Source organism: Montipora foliosa, chromosome 6 (assembly GCF_036669935.1).
Source record: "Montipora foliosa isolate CH-2021 chromosome 6, ASM3666993v2, whole genome shotgun sequence".
NCBI lineage: Eukaryota > Metazoa > Cnidaria > Anthozoa > Scleractinia > Acroporidae > Montipora > Montipora foliosa.
Window position 1 is genome coordinate 47,054,959 of NC_090874.1, and position 21,080 is coordinate 47,076,038.

Consider the following 21,080-nt stretch of genomic DNA (forward strand, 5'->3'; position numbering starts at 1 on the left):
ATTTTTTTGACGTAACAAGTTACCACGGCAACAGGAAAGCCTTGCAAAAACAGCCTATTTTTACAATAACAATAGTCTAAGTACAATATCTTTATTGGATAACACAATTACTGAAAATTCAATAGTTTACAATGTGGTCCATTAATAAAAATATTTTTCAAAAAAAATGAAAAAGTTCACAAAGTATTCCTAAACTAAACAAAAATTATTAGATAGTTGTATGAATAGTAAAATGATCGAGCTTGGAATTACTAACTACGTATTTATTTCTTACATACTTTTTAAAATTCCTTATGGTTGTAATACTTCTAGTGCTAACATCAAGAGAAAATGAGGGGACAGAGACGGAGGCTCAGGGCGTTGGTCGGGATATGTCATGTCCACGAAAGTTATTTTTAGACGAGCGGAAGACTTTGTTCTAGCGGAAGTCTGTCTTCCGAGACGTCCGCATGCAGTCTTGTCTCGCTCTCAGGTTCTTAGTGAAGAGAGAAAATGGCGGCGCACGTGGAAGGCTAATGAATATTTATTTTCTTTCAAACATCAGACCGAGGTTGGCCTGCATGCGGACGTCTCGGAATACAGACTTCCGCTAGAACAAAGACATCCGCTCGTCTAAAAATAACCTTCGTAGTCATTTTCTCTTGCTAACATCTAATGTGTTCCACAGTCGGTTGACACTTGCATAAAAAGTGCGTAGACCAGAGTTGGTACAAAAAAGGGGTATGAATAAATTGTTATTTGTTGACACCCTTTGTATTGTGTTTATGTTTATCATTAACATAGGTAATATAATCTTTAAAGTACTGAGAGCAACAGCCTTTAACAATCTTGTGCATTAAACAAAGCTTTATCATTCGTATGACGTCATCAATAGGTGACCAACTTAGCTTACTGAAAAGTTCAACGAAGTTATCAGAAAAACTAGCATCTAATATTAGCCTGGCACCACGTTTTTGAGCTCTTAACAATCGAAGTAAATTTTCATTTTTGGTGTTTCCCCACACTGTGCAACAATATTCAAATAACGGCCGAATTAATAGGTTGTATAATAGATTTCTTAGCCGATGATTAAGATATGACTTTGCTCCCTTAAGATCTCTTAAGCAAGCAAATTCTGGAGTTTAATTTATCAATTAGGAAATCGATATTTTTTGGCTTTAGCTGCTCATATCTGAAAAACTAACCCGGTGACCCCAATTTTTTATTGCATAAAAGAGATCAGCAGGCCAAGATGAAACTCTCTGCAAAGTTTAAAAAAATTCTGTGGAGCAGATTTAAAGCTGCATTAAATTTTCAATTATTTTAAGTGGCTCTAAATCCGCTCCGCAGAATTTTTTTAAACTTTGCGGAACGTTTCATTCTGATATGCTGATTACATTTCAGAAATAAAGAATGGGGGTCACCGAGTTTGTTTTTGAGATATGAGCAGCTAAAACCAAAATATGGGTGTTTTTGCAAGGCTTTCCCGTTGCCACGGTAACGTTTTACATCACAAAAAAGGACCGAGTCTTTTTCAGCAATAATTGGTGTTTGATATGGTACCATAACATTCCTGTTAAGTGATAAAGTGTTGTAGTGTCAATCCTTCTAATAAGAATGTTGCTTTCAAGTACTGAAACTGGTTTCAGCCACCTTAAGTCATCGTTAAGTCCAAACTGTTAAACAACATGCAATCAAGTCTTAAACAGGAAAGACTGCTTGTTTATAATGTTTTTCACCGCTGTTTGCGTCTTATTTTTGATGAAGACTGTTCTCATGGATAATTATGAAAAGAACTCCCCTCCCGCCTCCTGACCACATTTTTTGATCCGATTTACGTCCCATGAACTTGCAAAGATTACTTGGAAATTCATCATGGACTCGAGATGTGGTTAATGACCGGGAACGTTTGTCTTAAAAAAAAAAACCCGTAAACTCACTCAAGAATTGTTTAGCCTTAAACAGTTTCAGTGTCAAGATCAAGATCGAGATCTACAACTGCAATGTTAAAACAGTCCTGCTGTATGGTTCCGGCGGGTCTAATTTGCAGGTCGCAGGTCATTGTTTCACCAATACAGAAAGTATCCTAAACATTCATAAAACCTAACCTGCCTCATTTTCTGGCCGGAGATATTTCAGCAATGTTGAACTCTATAGGAACACCAAATGTAACAGTATAATACCAGAGATTGAGAAAAAGTGATTTAGATGACTCGGCCACATGACAAGGATGAACCAAACCCGCACCCGAAAGTTGCTCTCCACTGCAAACCACCTGGCAAACGGGACCGAGGAAGACGGAAAATCACGTGACGTAGGACAACACTAGCTGAAGCCAAGGAGATGGGACTCAGTTGGGACGAGTTAAAGAGGATAGCTGAAGACGGTGACAGAGCCGGACAAGTGGCGATCTACGGTTGCAGCCTTATGTCTCCGGCTGGGGATGAAGAGAATTACTTTGTTAGTTAGAGTTAACTGAATAGAGTGTAATGTGAAGTGCTAAGTATCTATCCCATATGAACCATGTGAGCGTTAGCCCTACTGATGGAAATGGGTCCACACAAAGACAGAGAAAAACTCTGACCAGGGTGCACTTCACATTACACTCTATTCAGTTAACTCTGTTTAAAATATAAGTGCTACACGGCCAACGTTTGTATAAACATAACCTTTCCTTGTACTTTGTTAGTTAGATAGTTTGTCACTCAAGAACAAATCACACATTGCTGTAAGGCATGTTTTATTTCACACCGACTGATTTTTTCCATAAAAACTGTGAGACTGTGAGTCAAGCCGTGAAAAAAAATGAAAAACGTGGGACTCAGGGTAATTACAATTGCAGAGTACGTTACGTCGTGTCGTGAGCGATATCCAGACCCACCCGGTTCTTACTTCGAAGATGGATCACATGACATCACAAATGTAAATCTCATGCAACACCACAGCTTAGTTCCGAATGTTGTAAATTGGGTATCTAAATATCACAAAAGTGCATCTAGATATATTAACGTTAATTCGGCAGATGTTTGCATAATCAAATTGCCGAAGTGAATATTCGAATGCAAAAGTGTGTAATTGAATATCAAAATTCAACGTTGCATTTACATCGAATCACACTTCATAGTTAAGTGATTGATGTCATTGCGGCTGATTTCACATAAATCGAGTATACGAGAAAACATATCTCGTTTCCCCCGTTGTACTGCCATCATATTTACCGGTTAAAGAAAGAAACCGTGCCCTTACTCAGAATCACTTCATCAAGTTGATTTTGTCGAGAGCACTTGAAGCACTCGTTCACTGCATTTTAGAATGAGGGTCGACTTGTCTTTCCAATATCAGTCGTGTGTGTTTTTACTTATCATAAGGTTTAAGAATGATTTCAATGTTTTTATTGGCTTCCTCGCCAGCTGAAACTGCTTTTCCTTTACTCCAATAGGCGCTTTCGAATAAGCCTTCTCTACGGGCTTCCCGCCATGAACATCTGCTTTTCGTATTTAATAATTCATGATTTTTACAATGACATTTTATCAACTCTGATTGTGTATTCACACGTCGTTAAAGGCACGTCCTTTGAAAAAAGAAAGAGCAGAGGACAGAGAGTTATTATGAATATAAATAAGCAAATAAAGGAGTACATAATTTCGGAACCTTCATGTTCATTGACAACAAAATAATGATGCAAAGTTGGCTGTACGGCTGTGAGAATGTATATTTTTTTCCCTTTCCAATATTTCATTAGGCACGGACTGACAAAATATTGTAAAAAGAAAAAACTATGCATCCTCACAGCCGAACAGTCAGCCTTGCATCATCATTTCGTTTTTAGGCTATAAATTATTTGCTGGTTAGATCTCCCAAGATCCGGTGCCCCTATTTTGTTCACCTGACCCTGACCCTTGGGTAAGAAAATGTTCATTAATGCACGCAAAGGCAGTCTTCTGATCCTTATTATGGATTGCACTTGGAATAAATACCGGCTTTTGAGTTAGTTTTTATCTAGGTGATATAATAATAATAATAATGATAACTTTGATATTTTCCCGGGAAGCTCCACACACCCGAGAGCGCATGGTTTTCAAGGAGGTACTGCATCCGATCGAATTGGAATTTAGAGATGTTGGTTTTTGAGGCATGGGGAAAACCGGAGAACCCGGAGAATAATCTGTCGAAGCAGTGTAAAAAACCAACAAGAAACTTAACCCTTATATGGCCACAAGTCCGGAACCGAACCCTGCGTGCCACTGTGGTGGGAAGCGAGTGTTATAACCACAAAGCCATCCCTGCCCCCTCTTCTTTGTGGATGTTTTAGAGTATTACTCCACTCGTGTGGCATTAAAAAGACCGGATGCATTACTTTCTGTTTTTCGCAAGTAGCTTGACTAGCTGACAGAATATTCATTCCTCCCGTTAAAACTGAGACGCCATCTCAGTTTGCCGCCAGTAGTATATCGAAGAAAGCCAAGCAAAGGAACATAAGTCCACATGAGTTGTTTTTTCTTTCGTGCAGGATCCCTTCGCCTTCCTGCGCATGATCGAATCATCATGAAAGTTGATCGCTCGCGTGATAAGTAGAGCAGGTGCATACTTTCTATTAACTATATTAACTCCTATTAACATTTTAAGTAGCATGATTTTCGCCTTAAACTCAGGAAATATGCTGAGTGATCTTTTATTTATCTATCTCTTAAAATCTATATTTGAGTGTAATCAGATTGGAATCAAACGAAAGATAGCTGCTGCTAGCGAATATATACCTCTCAAACCATGGAAAGCTAAGCGCCTTAGGTAAATTGTTCTAGAACTCACGAAAAAGTGAAATATAGTGATGATTACGCAATATCGATTGAATGAATAAACACCATGGCTGTTACGCCGTAGAGAGGCCAAGGCCTGTAAACTAAAAGCGTCACTTAAATTGCATCTTTCATTGCTTTGTTCAACTTTTATTTCCAAATAAACTTCCCATCCTCACGTAAAGTGGTTTTCGACGGATAGCTGCAAAACTATCGTTTGAAAGGTATAAGTTACGTTTGCTCCAAGTGAAGCAATACAAATCTCCCTAAACATGAAAGAAACTAATTTCACGTTCAATTAAAAACCGCTCTAATAGCCTCAATGACGATGACAGGCACGATTGGAGTTAGTCCTTGTTTTGGAACAATTGAACTTCGACGTTATCGATTGTAACGTAGGGTACTGGAACGGATGATTTCCATATTAAGGCCAGGCGCCAGTTGTTCGAAAGATGGATAGCGCTATCCACCGGATAAACCATTATCCAGTAATACGTCATACCGAAACCAATTCCGCTATCCAATGGATAGTTATTTATCCGTTGAATAAGCTTATCCACTTTTTGAACAACTGGGGACAGGTGTTTTGATGTGACGAGGTTTGACAATTGATGTTCATAATAAATTGGCTTGTTTCATTTATATGTCAAGGGACGTTTTACCTTTTGTTTTCTCTCAGTAGTTAAAGGGGAACAAATTAAACGAGTTTGGATTGAACCCTTTCAAATCCATTAATCGCGCATTACTCGTATTTTTCTGAGGTGCAAAATACAAACGCGAATAACGAAAAGGAGGAAGCTTCCTGTATCGACTTACTATATGCATTGAAGAAAAGTTTAATTGCGGATTTTCCTTAGGAATCAACCAATCAAGAACATTATGACAACCTTTTTCTGGATTGTTGCCTGGTGTCTTTCCATTTTAACGATATTTGGAAACGGTTTTATAATTTTATTAGTATGCAACAAACGCCAGCTTCGCACCAAGACCAACGTGTTCGTCGTTTCGCTTGCTGTGGCCGATATGTGTGTTGGGATGACTGTTGTCCCTTCTCTGTTCTTCTCTACAAACAATGCCGCCTCCGACTACGACTCCTCACCTCACCAACCAGGAACTATCGAGATTATTAGCTGGTTCTTTTTGGACTCCTCCGTAACAAACTTGTGTGCTTTAGTACTGGATCGCTATCTAGCCGTTGTAACGCCTTTGAAATACTTGCATCTTATGACGAGGCGTCGAGTCACACAGATGATTTTTCTTTCTTGGGGAGTTGCATTTATTTTCATAGTGACGGAGTCGTCTCTGTTCCTAACTTTGAAGACGCCTCTTATCTTTTCAATCTTCTTTTGGTTTGTTATCGTATTGTACAAGTTTCTTCCCTGCCTAATGTTACTTCTGTGTTTTGTGTCGATGTGGAGCTTAGTTTACAAGTACAACAAAGCAGCACAAACGTTAGCAAAACAGCTTCGTTTCAACCACCAAGTTTACCTCCAAACGCGTGAGAAATATGCGGTGGTGATGATGGGAATCGTTATTGGTGTGTTTCTCGTTAGCTGCGCAATTTATTTTCGTTGCGGATTTGTCATTCTTCTGAATAGTATGTGTAATGATTTGAACTATAGAATACCAATTGTTGTCTTTAATTCCGCGATAAACCCATTTACTTACGCTTTCTTTAAAAGTGATATAAGGAGAGAATGTAAACGTGTCTATAAAGTGCTTTTAAGAAAGGAAAATGAGGTGAGACCAGCCTTTCAGTGAAAATGTTTTTTTAGCTTTTCGGAGTTGTTTTCCGGTGCGGCAAGTATCCAAAAAATAAAGAAAATACATCAGCAGGTTATCTCTGTTTATTTCCAAGGGTACTTACTGAACAAGTTACCGTCTCTATTCGCTTTAAATAAAACTGAAGACATCAGAACAATTATTTAGTGGCGATCGTACATTTTTTAAAAAGGTGATGACGATAATGCATCCTAAGACGCTGTCGAGCATTGTATACTCGAGATATCCAAGTTAATAGCGCTCCCCTCTGGCCTAATGGCATGCTCTGCCTCTGAGCCATAAGAGACTCGGGGGAGCTATAATAGATCATTACTGAAATATTATAGATTCATGTGAGAAATGTCCGTTACATTGCTATATACTGAACTGAAATTATCGAAGTGGGAGCGATGGGTGTAAAGGGTCATGTTGTCCTGTAATTGTCAAAGTTAGGGTCTGACAAGCTGCAATTATATATAGTGAAACACTTGGGTTATCGTTCCTGGCAGATTCCATCTAAAAGACTTTTACAATGACTGCAAAATTCTCGAGCGCTCATTGGCTAATTTTTATTGTCAATAGGTGGACAGACACATAAATTCACACAAATTTATAATTTATGCGATAATGACGCGATATTGCTCGCGTCAGAATGAAGTTTTCGCATTTTTGTCCCACGTTCTTCTCGTGTTTTGACTTAATTTTAATTTTGAACTTTCCTGCCATCATTCTCCCTTCTCATTTTTTGATAGGGAACGTGATAGCGGAGCTCCGCCCGCTTTTTATAGACCCATATCACTCAATGTCCAAACAAATGATTTTGCCCGTCGAACCTCTCATTCAGTGCGAGGCTGGACGGGCAAAGACAATGCAAAGACAAAGCCTTTATTCCCCACGGACTCCAACATCTTTGATATTGGACATCCAGTCATCCATGTTATGGTTAATTGACAGCTGTCAAAACAAGGTCTTCGCTGACCAGTATCATCGAGATCAGCTTATTTAAAGTTGACCGCTTACCAGGTACTGGTTTTCGATATTTGCTAAGGACGTCTAATTCTGGGGCTGAGGCTAAACGTTCTAATTTTTTGGTGATTTCAACCTGTACGTAAACGTTCTTAAAATTTTCATAAAGGTGTTGAGGTCTGCTATATGTTCCACTTTTTCAGTTGCATCGTGCAATAAAAAAATATCCGTGCTAAATATCTGAGTTAATTGTCCCGTCAGACTACAGTTTTACATTTCTTTTATCTTCATTTATTATTCATTTATTATTCATATTATTCATTTATTCTTTTACATTCATTGTGTACCACTCACAAAAAACAAAAGCAGATACAAATAAGCAAAGTAAAGACGTCCTTAACTGACTCTCAGCCTTGGTAAGTTCTTAGAATTCTGGTTAATCTCAGCCTGGAGGTGGGCATAACAAAGGTTCTTATAAAAAAAAAAGAGTGTACTATGGCTAAAAATGCAAAGCGATGTGAAACAATAGATTGACTTTTCAGTGATGATGGTTGTGGCAACATATTTACCCAGTTTACTGTTTACATACGGCAGGTCTCACTATGGAACATTCTACATTATGTATATTTTTCGACATTTGTGACTCGGGTATACTCGGAAAGAATCCGAGTGCTTCTTTGCAGCAGTCGAGCTTTTGACCTTTCGATTATTAATTTGGATGCAGCTATACCACTGAGGCACAGGAGACTCGACGGAGCCAGGCCATAAAAACTAAGGTAGGTTCAGCGGACAACTGCCAAGCTACACTGGTTATAATTGAAATTGGTGAAGTCGGACCGATGTATGTAAACGGGCATGTTGGCAGTCACCCTGGTTATTGGCTTAGATAGTGAGTAGCAAAAAAAGCCGGTGTTTTGAACAAAAAACAAAACAAAATCAATAAAACTGGAATAAAGTCGAAGGTAGTATGTGAGTGGATTTCTACTAAAAGAATTAGACCACTGGTTCTCGTTTGTTTTCTATGAATCAAATAGTAACGTTGACTATCTATTAACTCGGAAAACTCGAACTCGTAGTCTCCTTGTTAAACTAGACCCTCTGTGAGGGTACACTGGGTTGCCTGTGGTACGTGCAGCGTTCCAGGCAAATTGTGACTGGCCCACGGGCCGATTACGGGCTTGCAAAAACAAAGCAAAAGGTAATTAAAAAACCATATAATAAACTACTTACTAACCGAGCTAGCTCGATCCGTACTGGGGAATATTGGCCCTGGGTCGTTTTTGTACGGACCGAGCGCAGCGAGGTCCGTACTGCCACGACCGCGGGCCAATATTTCCCTGGCGGTACGGCCCTCGCGCTCGGTTAGTAAGAAGTTATTAAGGGGTCACCCAGAAGTCATACCAGCAGAGGCCCTTTGGCTCACAGGTCCTCACACGTTCGTACGACGAAACAGATCCTTTTCTGAGGTTAAAAACCTGGCTACTGGCCTAACTCTTTTTCCTACTTTCCCAACCGCGAGAAAACCGCGGTAAATCAGCCATCGCCAAAAAATGTTTTTTTTTCCTCAAAAAATATTTAAAGTTAGGGGGAGAAAATACATCATTTTAAAGCTAAGAAAATAAGCTTTCCAACAGAGTATAACTTATTTACAGACAACTGAAACATTTTATAAAAGCGAAAGTTGAACGAAAAAATTTAAGAAAAATAACAGTAAAATATGTTTTCTAGGCAAAATTTGGTCATTTTAGCGTTGATTACGAATTTTTGGATGCAAAACTAATATTTTCTGCAATTTATCTGCTTTCTTGGACATAAATTCGACCGAAAACTGATAAGGCACGAATATTTTTAGATTTTTAGGAATAATAGATAACGTGGTTCAATGCGTAATGTGATAATGCGATAAAAGTGTCAAATTTGCGACCCATTGCTAACGGCAACGGAAGCGATCGCATTACGAATAATTAACCTCTGTTGCCAAAAACCACCCTCAACCGGTCAGTGTAAAACGCAGACTGCAGACTGCAGACCAGCGATAAAATGCAGACTGAGGGTAAAATGCAGACTGCAGACTGCAGACTGCAGACTGCGGGTTAATAAAATAATAATGAAAAAAGAGTTATAAGAGTGTTAGTAGCCGTTTGTACTTTCACACTGAAACCCCAACACAGCTCCCATCGCTTTGGTTGCCCCACCGCATGTTTTAAATCCGGATTTTTATCGAACTCTGTAAGAATTGAAGCTGTTTGAATCCTTGTTGTTGTTGGAAAAAGGACAGTTTCGTCAAGTGAGTTGCTTTTAGGGAAAGAAGTCACCACCCCGTAATTCAACTGTCCATTTTGCTGCACTGAACAAAGTAATCGAGTAATTACCCTATAACTCAATTTATTTTGACACGCAATGGCTACAGTACCAATTAACAAAGACAGAGATAACGTGGATTTTGCAACCATTTAAAGTTTCAATTCAGTCGGCTTAAGCCAGTATGACGGAGGTGTAAAAATTTCTTATTAGGATCCTTTCATTCGCTTTCGTGTACGTTATGTTTATCCTTTAGTTCACAAGCTCGTTTGTTTTGCATCTGGAAGATGTAATTTTCAATTATAACCTCTCCCTAGGGGTTATCACGCATAGCTTAACCAATGAAATCCCCGCGTCCTAATTGCTCGGAATACATGAAGTTCTTTGTACATTTCGTTGCACCGAAAAAAGACAACCGAGATTATTCAGGTATTCGAAGTAATAATTGTTGGTTTTTCGATCGAAGCGCAAAAACAAAGCACAGATGATTTCAACGCGTACGATCGCATCCCCAAAAGGTGCAGCGACCTGCAGTCATAATAATGTGAGTTGTTGACAGATGTAAAACAGGATTGTCTTTCAAACAATCTTTATTTTATCCTTATGACTCGTTTTTTTATTATTAATATTTATTTTACCCTCAGTCTGCATTTTATCCCCGGTCTGCAGTCTGCAGTCTGCGTTTTACACTGACCGCCCAAATAACCGATTTTTTGACTGAAAATTCATCCCAGAGGATAAAACTATTCACTGGACATGTAATAAAGGTAGATATGTTCGAGCGAAAGCGAAAACAAGCGAATATTTTGACGGAAAACACAATAATGTGAGATCAAAGGAACATGTGGTGAAGACACGCAATCGCATCGCTACGAAAATATTCTTACCTTTTCAGCGATTTTAACGCTTGAAATTCCATTCAATCCACCTTGTCTAGTCTTTGAATTCACTATTATCGCTGCCCTGCGAATCTTCAATGTTCTACATAACAGCACACTTGGTAAAAGACGGCTCGACGGGCGACAGATTGTTGTCGATGTTGTCGCCTGTCTTGTTCAGTATCCAATTGATTTGCCATTTTTGAGCTTCATAAGGGTATATTTTGTTCAAAGATCCACTAAAACGCCATTAGCGTTACATGACTTTCGACGCCATTACAGGTTAAGTTAATGATTCTACTGTGTCCACCAGAGAAATGTACGCATTTCCACTACCCTCTCGATCCTAAGAAAATACGCGCAGAAGGCTCTATGCACAAAGACACCACTTACCGGGGGAGTGACAGGCAAGACTTTTACCGAAACGGAAAAAAATAAATAAAATAAAACGGAGAAATTCTACCCATTTTCCAAGTGGGATTGCCATACGGCAACCCAGTATTAACCTCTTACAGTAGCGTCGTTAGCCTCCCACGCAAACGTTCTTACGGGTTCGTCACGCTTTATAGCGTCGTATGAGTCAATCGCTCAAAGGTAATGTCACGAGCACCTTCATGAAATTGTCTTTTAAACGTGTTTTGTTTACTTGACAAATCGAGTTGATACTGTTCAACAACAGGAATTAACAATAGCAAACATTTGATATTAAAATTAATTAGTAATTATTACTACTGCTCTGTTACCTTGGAAACGGATCTTGGTGAGTTTTAACAAAATGCACAAGAGGTCTGTTAATTTTGCTAACTAGAAATTTTTCTTGAAAATGCCTTTTGAGAGTCTTTGGTATATCTCAAAAGCAACTCGATTGTTTCAAAAAATTCTGCAGATGAAGCCGCACGTCCTTGAATACCTGAAGTAGGTTATATTATCAATTTTCTCTCTATGCTTGAACCAGCAATCATTTTGCTTGCATGTTTCAAACATTTTTTCTTTTGGTTTTTAAACAGCACACAGACCTGTAAATTAGTTCTTAACACACGTTGTCCATGCCTCTTATAGAATTGTACAAGAAACCTGGCCTTCCCCTGAGCACTGATTGATTGCCGGAGGAATGATGTCAGTCGCCCGTCTACTGGCTCAAATAATAACCTGCGGTACATAAAATTGCAGTGGCGTAGCGTCCATATACGGACGTACGCCCGTGCGTACAGCTCAAATCCGGGAATCCTTATTCCATGGGGGCATTAATTTTCTTTAGTCATTATAAAATCGGGCCAAGTTTTTTAAATTTCGAATTAAACTGGTGTCTCTGTGTGTGAGTATTTCAGTTCCAGTATCTTTTCATTAACCCATATAGGCCTGGCTAAACGGATCCAACATAATGCAACATTGTTGGCCGTTATTGAAAAGTATCGAGCGAGGTGGTCAACGAATGCAACATGTTGGATCCAGAATTTTGGACTCAAGGTTCTGGAAACAAATTCTACCCAGAATCCTTAGGAAACGGACTCTCGCCATGTTGGCTACGCGTCGGTGATGAACTTGTGCAGCTTGGTGCTGGATCATTATATCGCAGTTGTCAAACCCTTTGCGTACTTGAGCTTTATAACTTGTGGTCGCGTCATCTCCATGATTCCTTTTCCTTGGTCTTCGCAGTTTTACTAATGATTGATTTTTCCAACAGCATCCCTCTCGTTCTTCAGCCCTGTCTCCATGAAAGTTGGCTCCACAATTGTTGCCATCTTTTGTGAGTGTCTTCCCTGTGTCATGCCGATATTCTTTGTTGGCTACATGTTCCGCGTTGTATTTAACCATAACAACGCTGCGCATTCTTTAGCAAAACAGTTACGTTTCAACTACAAAGTTTTGTTTAAAAGTCACGACACGACCACAGTTAAAATAACAATCACCGTTTGTGAGTTGCTTTCTTTTGTCTTACAGCATATTTATACGTGGTTCGGTTACAACCGTTGATTCTACTAAAGATTGTGATGACTTTGAATTCGAAATACCCGTGTTAGTTTTAAACTCGGCGTTGAACTCTTTGGCATACGCCTTTTTGAAAAAGAGACGTTTAAACGAATTCTCAAAATACGGTTTCGAAACTTTGACAATCGAGTAAAACCTTGTCGGCGGTCTCATTATAGAGTTACCAACAAAGTCGCCCGGCTTTAGTGTCATCAAACCGGTAGGATCGAGGGACCCAGGGCACCTGCCTGTACTTAACTGGTTCCCTACAAGTATGAAAAAAGGGATAGAACCTGAACCTGGATTCCTCACTCCCTCTGTGACTGCTGCACAAATTGAGCTTCTCGAAGCCATTTTATGGTTCAGCTGTCGTGTCTGGAACAAAAGGGGACGTTTTCAGGCCCTTACATCGCAAGGGCTGCAAGGGAACAGATGAACATGTGCTTTACGTGCATGAAACAATGATTGACTTCCTTTGCCAAAGATTTTGTGCTAACCATTACATCTTGAGGATTTTGTTATTGCTCGGTACACGTTAACGTCAATGAACGGTATCAGCTTATGCCTTTTATTTCTGTGTGCCATGATTGTTTCATCATTCACATTACCGTTTTTTACTGTTTCAGTGTTTTTAATCCTTAATAAGAGAGGCTTGTTAAGAGATTTCAAGGTAAAAAATGAGGACGCGCTTCGGTCATTCTCAAGTTTGAAAGTTGTATGTAAGAAATTCATATATATATATATATATAGGTTATTATTTAATTTACCAAACATGTTTGGACGGTACACCTGCCATCGTCAGTGCCACAAAGTTAGAACTCATCGTTGAATTTAAATAGCACGCAGAGTCCAGGCTACTATTTCAGGTCAGGCTTAAAGAATCCATGTACATTAAATGGAAGAAACCCATTTTCAATCAACAGGTTAAACACATAAACCTCACTCTCTCCCTACAGTCCCTTTCTGTTCCTTATTCAATCTTTTAAGTGTATAACACTGTCACGCAATGCAACGAATTCGTAACATTGCGCGCCCCGCTATTTAAATTCAACGATGAGTTCAAACTTTGTAACTCTGACGATGACGGGTGTAACGTTGAAACATGTTTGGTAAATTAAAGAAAGTTGCACTGTTTCTACGACTGTCTGTTTCTGTTGCTGTCTAGATCTTTTGGATCACATATAGAAGAGATGTAAAAGTTACTTAATATGTAATATTTCTTTAATATTAAAAATCATGAATGCAAAAAAAGAAATAACTACTTACATACAAGGAACAAAATGCTAAAAATGTATCATAAAATACAATAAGAAACATATTATTTACATGTAAATACTTTTGCACTTATTGAGTCACGCTGAACATTTCAGTTAGCGTTCGTAAAATGTGCAGCACCGAATTTGAGTTGTTAATTTTTGAAATGGTTTTTGCCTGGCTTAACATTTTCCTTAACTGTTGTATATAATCAGTTATCAGGTGATTTATTTCTTTTTTACAATTTTACCATTTCTATAGTGTGTGAATATTAAGCAACTTTTCCGCCATATATATGTTAATTTTTTACTTACAATTTTCAACCGAAGCGACGTTGAAACGTCGTATTTATATTACCCGTTATTTTTACCTTAAAATCTATTAAAATTTTGTTTTTTTGTCTTATCCACATTTTTAATTTCCATCGAGGGCATTTATTCGATGAGGTTCAATTATCAGACCCGGCGTGACGCGGTAATTGACAACCTTCTGAGCCTTCATACCAGCAGTAAAAAGGTAAATGAATAATTTCCGTACCGTTTTAACAGTTTTGAGTTTACTTCAGTAACAATTATTGCCAACGAGCAAGCCGAGTGAAGACGCGAGGCTTCCCAGGCGGCCAGCTTAATGCCGCGCGAAGTATTGCAGCAGGCAGAAAAATTCTCGATCGTTGTAGGAAAAGTGTAATGTAAGGCTACGTTAGTGTAATGTAAGATTCCCTGGAGATTTTAGTAGGGACCAATGAAAGCGCGTGTTTTGATGCGTGATGTCATTAGACAAAATTGCTGATCTTGTGCTCGGAGGTGAGTGTGAAAACACATTTTTCCCATTTCCCTGACCATTGTGTTGTGTACACTTGCTTAGAGTGTTCTTTAATATTTATTTTGTAACCATCGTGTTCTCCAGGTGATCTGGTGACGTAATTCGGAAGACTTGGGAGAAAAATTTTAACGCCGTATCCCAGAACCTCGCGCGGCCTTATTTTCGAATTCAACATAGCAGAGGCGAGGTTAGATCTCGTCAGGTCTACTTGAATGTTCATTCAGTAACAGGAAATAAGATAGACACGGAATAATCTGTTGAGTTTTGGCAATGGAAATACTGCAGGGAGTTTGGAAACAACGCCTAAGGCCGCGTTCGGTTGTGGGATACGGCGTTAAAATTCTTCTTCCCAGTCCTCCAAATTACGTCACCAGATCACCTGGCTATATTGAGTGAACGAGCTCAACCGAGCTAAACCGGCGTACGTATTCCTATCGGCCGCTGTTGTCAATTTCGGATTTCGGCCCGCTAGTAGAGCACTTTGTTCTTCGTTTTGTAAGCATTGAGTGACTCAGTCGTGAACAATTTAATTTAATTTTCAAAGAAAATATGTTGTCTGCAAAGTACAAAATTAAACGATCAATTTGTTTTGCAATACATGGCTGCATCTTTCAAAATAAAAATTCTACAAGTGAAACAACTTTCATGTGCGAGAGCGTTTGACTGGCCCGTTACATGCTCCACGCTGAAAAGTCTGAAAACGCTTTGGCGATTTTTTACATGGCACTGATTTTATTCAACTTAGTTATTGTATATTCCTGTTAAAACTACGGCCGTTCAAAAATTACAGCAGTTCTTTCCATATTATTGCAAAACACCTTGACATCTACATTGTTGTTGGACATACAAAGTGTGCAATTTCTATCATTGTATTATTGTTAACTAGGTAAGTTGAGTTGCAGTACTTTCGAATAAAAAATTACAACTACTGTTGGGTGTTTTGGAACTCTGATACAAATCTGTAAACTATATTATATTGACTGTTTCGTTGGCGCTTAGCGATAGCTACTACTAGTTTAGGGGACTTTTTAAGACTCCTTGCTTCTCGAAATCAAGGTCTTATTCAGCGTTTCATTTACGATTGACCCAACGTGAGCCCTAAAACCGTCCTCCTATGATTTACCACCCAAAATGCTTCGGACTTCGTTGTTCCGTAATGCCAGATATTTACATCTCTTCTTACAATTGCACTAGATTCGGTTTCCCATTTACCTGGCTATTGAACTATTGCCGGGTGAAAGCTGTCAGAAGGTCTATTCTTTACTGCAATTTGTTGACCAAGTTTATTAACTGTACACACTTCTTTCATGGTGACGTCGATACATACACACAAACTCTTTTGTTAAGAAAACATTCGAAATTGTCTAGTTGAAAATTTGTTTCTTAAAGTCCAAAAAATTGGATGGTTCTCATGCCTCTGATAGAGTCTGGAACTGAAGGAGCTCCACGCTGCTGCAGTATAATATGAAAATGAATGGAAACCGTAAGAATTAGTTCTTACTCTTGGGAACTACCAGAATGTAATTACCGCGAAACCTATAGTTGGTAGAACGGAAAGTACACATTTTTCATCTAAATTGTGACAGCAAAAATATTGAACGAACCACCTGTTTATCTCCTTGTGCTTTGTTTTCCTGTGATAAAGGAGCACAGATAATTTGGTGTGCATCAACTTTCAGATTAAAAAAAAAAAAAAAAAACTCTCAGATTACCCATTCATTATTATTAGAGGAGACGAGGTGAGCCGAAACTGATGAGAACCTGGATCTGGATCATTAACTGGTGTCTTAGTATTCTGACAATAACTGGAAATGGAGTAATTATCTTTCTCGTGTTCAGCAAACGACAGCTTCGCACCAAAACCAATGCATTTCTCGTCTCACTTGCAGTGGCAGATTTTTTGATTGGGACGACCGCTGTTCCCTTCTTCTATTTTTGTGAGATTTCAAAAAGCTGTAAAGGCAATGTTATTTGGCAGTTCGTAGTAATCTTCACAAGATTCTCACTCTGTTACGCTTCCATGATGAACCTGTGCAGCGTAGTGCTGGATCGTTTCATCGCGGTTGTCATTCCTTTTGCATACTTGAGTTTTATGACTCGTCGTCGTGTCGTATGCATTATTTCTTTGGCTTAGGTCATTGCAATTGGACAATTGATTTTCCCAATGGCTGGACTCGTTTTTTCCAAACCTGTCTTTATAAGAATTCATTCGATTATTGTTGCCACTTTCTACGAGTTTCTTCCTTGTGTTATGCTGGTATTCTGCGTTGGATCCATGGTGCGAGTTGTATTTAACCATAAAAGAGCCGCAAATACTTTAGCAAAACAGTTACGTTTCAACCACGAAGTTTTTTTAAAAAGTCAGGACACCAGTACAGTGAAAACAACAGCAATTATTGTGGGCTTTACCCTCGTGTGTTACAGCATTTTAATGCGCTGTTCTATGATATATTTGGTCTATTCCGCTAAAAAGTGCGAGGATGATGATTACAAAATACCGATATTAATTTCAAATTCAGCTTTGAACCCTTTGGCCTACGCTTTTTTGAAAAGGGACATAAAGAGAGCGTTTAAAGAACTTACAAAGTCCGCTTTCTAACTATCGATTTTGAAGTCAAGACTTCAAACAGTACTTTTAAAAATGGTTTTGAGGGTATCTCTTTGCGCCAGTTTCAAATGAGAAGTTAAAAGACTGTTCAAAGATTTTAATTCTCAACGTTTTGTCGATGGCTTCCAGAGGATTTGGTTGTTTTTTTCTTACCAAGGAATGCATTTCCTTCATAGGAAAACAGTTGTTCCTTCGAAGAATTGGATATCTTCTACCTACACCTGTTCGCGATTCGTCTGAACACTGCGGTGCTGATGATAGATCAACAGAGCCTGGAACAGTTTCTCTCAGCCTTTTTCTCCTGTTTTCAGTTTTTTTAAGTTAAGTGTTTTAGCTTAGCCTTTGGACAGTTTCCAATAGCTTAGCGATTGGACAGATTTTTAGTACTATGCAAAATATAAAGGGTGACAAATGCATAATCTAGATTTTTTGCTGGTCTCATTCGTCTGTGTCGTTCCGAATTGTACCCAAACTTTCAAAATAACGCGAAAGGTTTCTATGCTGTTATACCCATCATGCACTTCCCAGGTTCCATTTAGTCACCCAAAAACCTCACTTGATGTTCAGATTCGAAGCAGAAGGGCTCAAGAGCTAAAGCCTTCCCTCAATGTCAATATTAGTAGTGAGAAGTTGTTGCTCTGTTTTAGGTATTAGCCCGCATTATGTCTAGACACGTACTGCTGCACATCATTTTTCTCAGTCTAGGTTCGAGACCTCTTATGTTTACGATATATATATATATAGTTTTCAAAGATCGTAACGGTCACTTCTGAAATGTATGTTGACTAGTTGGAATACAATGTTTATCACCGCTGTTTGTGTTATTTTCTTAATCGAGAAGAGGGAAATGTAGCTAGGGTGTGGCAGTTGTTAGTGCAGTCTTAAATCCAGGCTCCAATTCGCTCTTTTCGAATTAAGTGGGAGAGAAACCTTGAACTGATTCATATTACTAAGAACAACCAGGGTCTTTTCTCGGCAACGGATAGCCGGAGAAAATTCTGTGCTCGAGTCTGCTGCCGGCAAACGTTTCTTTGAGCAACAAAAATGTTGGAATTTTCTTGACCCAAAGAAGTGAGCTGTGGCTTATAATGTACCCTTATTTAGCATGCAAGAAAAAGCGGTTCAAATTTTTGAAAGGCACTAAACCAAGTAAGCCTGAGGAATGTTTTAAAGTTCAACTTATTCACCCCTTGTGAAAGTGATATTTCAGATATGAGAAGACTTGGCTCGGGTTGCTCGAAGCATGGTTAGCGCTGACCAGGCCCTTGGTATTTTTTGGTTGATGCTAATGCTTAAGTGCGCATGCAGGATACTTTCTGGTTGCTTAACCTTTTTCATGTAAACACTCTGAAGTGAAGTCGACTTTTTGAAAATTGCTAGTTTATTGAAGGTATGGAGCGATTGCTACCATGTATCAGCTGGAACAAACACGAGGGCAGGGACGGTAACTTTTATTTACCTTGTTGTCGTCTAGAGTGAGAGATGGGGAGAGAGACCTCGTTGGAGCAGTCACTCATCTATCCAACTGAACTCAGCATCTTAGGGTCGCTATTTCTCGGAATATTCACTTTCCAGTGCCAGAAGGGTAGCAAATATTCAACTAAAAGAAGTAATCAGGAAGGGGTGTGTGGCTTTTCGAGGTAATCGCTTCAGCACTTTTCTAAGCTTGTATGTCCAAAGTTTCCTCCCGTCAATAACTAGGAAATCGTTCCACAGATATTCCACTAACTAAAATTCGAGTTCCAATCACAAAACTGACATGAAACTACGTTTGCTGAACTTTTACTTCCTTCTCAAAATCCTATTGAAAGCTTTTAAAAAGAAGAATCAGAAATTAAAAACAAGAAGAAATATAATTAGCCTTTGAGTCGCAAGTCAGGCTTAGCGGTCCCGGTCTCCTTATGACTGATATCAACTCCTGTCGCTGGCGGTAGCTTCAAAACGGTAGTCGGCAATTCATCGTTTGGTTTGCCAAAGAATAAAAAATAAATGCCCTGTGTGCCAGACTACCCGCAGTGCACAGCAATTGACGAGCACCAGGGAACATATGTTTGCTTGTGGACAGAATTAGTGAGTTCATACTTAGGTCCAAATAGGCCATAAGTGCGACAGAAACTCAAGTCAACTGAGACTTACTTGATGCCTTATCGCCTTAAAGTGTTTTGATGTGCTGAAGTACGCATTCGAGGGGGATAAAACTAGATTTTAGATCGTACTTCGGCTTTTCTGAAGATACCGAGTTTCTAAGGTTACAATGTAAAGCATTCAACCAAAATAAACCCCTTTCACATTCAAAGTAAAACTCAGGCATTTTTGAAGCCTTCTTACCACTCTAGGATTACGTTCTATTCGAGCTGTGGTACGACGACATAAAAAAACGTCATTTTAACAATCAGTGACTCTTTTCCGTTTTCGAAACTGTTGATACAGCGAGGACGATAAGTTATACTGATCATTACTAACTAGCCTTTCAACCACGGTTTTTAAGTGCTACAAATTCACCGGCCTGCTTGTTGGTCGCTTGAAAGTGGACTTTACAAGTTGCTTGAAAACTTTCTTTATGTCCCTTTTTAAGAAAGTGTACGCCAAGGGGTTTAAAGCCGAATTGGAAACTAATACTGGAATTTTGAACTCGAAGTCACCACAGTCTGCTTTAGGATTAAGAAAAATTATCACAGAACAATGTATATGTATGCTGTAAGACATAATAGCAAAACCTGCAACAATTGCTGTTATTTTAACGGTTGTCATGTTGTTGCAAGTTTTCATCAAAGTTTTATGGTTAAAACGTAACTGTCTTGCTAAGGTACGTGCGGCTCTTCTATGCTTAAATACGACGTGCACCATTGATAAAAGACAGAATGCTAGCATAACACACGGAAGAAACTCATAAAAAATGGCAACAATAAGAGAATAGATTGTAAAAAAGACATGGTTGGAAAAAACTATCGCCGCTGTTGGGAAAATCAATGGAACAATTGCAATGACCCAAGCCAAGGAAATAATGCAGATGACACGACGACGAGTCATAAAACGTAAGTACGCAAAGGGCTTGACAACTGCGATGTAGCGATCCAAGACCAGGCTGCACAAGTTTATTATGGAAGCGTAAACGAATAACCATCTTATCAAGTTAACCCAAGTTAGCATAGGTAGCGGAGGACCATTCACGTACTTGTAGCTTTTTGTAATTTCGCAAAAGTGTAAGAGGGGAACAACAAATATGCCTACGCAAAAATCCGCCACTGCAAGCGAGGTGAGAAATGCGTTGGTTTTGGTGTGAAGCTGTCGTTTACTCAACACGAGAAAGATAACAACTCCATTTCCACTTATTGCCAGAATGGTAAGACACCAGTCAATGATCCAAATCCAGGTTCTCATTTCGCGCGGGTTTAACAAATGTTCCTGCCTTACAGCATGTTGATTATGGAACGGAGTAAGATACAGAAGCGATATCGTTATCACTCTGTGATGTCGAACACTTGAAGTGAGCTCGAAGTTAGCGTAACAAACCAAATATGGTTTCCTATAACTTTTTCTGTTTAGAATCATATTATCTAAACGTCATCCACAAAGTGATCCACAATGCCAGGTGCTAGAGTTTAAGCCAATAGAATGAAGAATCGGTCGCTTTTGATATTTTATCTGGCTATATGTGTTTTAGTTGCTTAGGTTAACGGAATGACGATGATTGTTAAATTGATTTTGACGGACAACGGACAGAACATTGTCAGCGCGGTGTCTATA

The 21,080-nt window shown here is 39.0% G+C and overlaps 3 protein-coding genes across 3 annotated transcripts; 2 read left to right on the forward strand and 1 right to left on the reverse strand.

The window, feature by feature from the left end:
- Nucleotides 1–5,483: 5,483 nt before the first annotated feature.
- Nucleotides 5,484–6,569, forward strand: LOC138004901 (octopamine receptor beta-1R-like). Its single transcript, XM_068851199.1, has one exon. The coding sequence runs from the start codon at nt 5,655–5,657 to the stop codon at nt 6,534–6,536; it is 882 nt and encodes a 293-aa protein (XP_068707300.1). The 5' UTR covers nt 5,484–5,654; the 3' UTR covers nt 6,537–6,569.
- Nucleotides 6,570–16,319: 9,750 nt separating this feature from the next.
- On the forward strand, nt 16,320–17,913 carry LOC138005646 (histamine H2 receptor-like). The gene is made up of 2 exons (XM_068851841.1): nt 16,320–16,853; nt 16,887–17,913. Exons 1-2 carry the CDS (start codon nt 16,479–16,481, stop codon nt 17,322–17,324), a joined length of 813 nt encoding a protein of 270 aa, XP_068707942.1. The 5' UTR covers nt 16,320–16,478; the 3' UTR covers nt 17,325–17,913.
- A 1,316-nt stretch (nt 17,914–19,229) lies between these two features.
- LOC138005647 (D(3) dopamine receptor-like) lies at nt 19,230–20,714 on the reverse strand. Its single transcript, XM_068851842.1, has one exon. The coding sequence runs from the start codon at nt 20,712–20,714 to the stop codon at nt 19,824–19,826; it is 891 nt and encodes a 296-aa protein (XP_068707943.1). The 3' UTR covers nt 19,230–19,823.
- Nucleotides 20,715–21,080: the final 366 nt, after the last annotated feature.

Bases quoted from the DNA above. Each gene is read 5' to 3' on its own strand.
- LOC138004901 (XM_068851199.1), top strand. From the start codon at position 5,655: ATGACAACCTTTTTCTGGATTGTTGCCTGGTGTCTTTCCATTTTAACG.
- LOC138005646 (XM_068851841.1), top strand. From the start codon at position 16,479: ATGAGAACCTGGATCTGGATCATTAACTGGTGTCTTAGTATTCTGACA. The intron at 16,854-16,886 runs GCTTAGGTCATT...CAATTGATTTTC, and splicing joins TCGTATGCATTATTTCTTTG to CCAATGGCTGGACTCGTTTT.
- LOC138005647 (XM_068851842.1), bottom strand. From the start codon at position 20,714: ATGAGAACCTGGATTTGGATCATTGACTGGTGTCTTACCATTCTGGCA.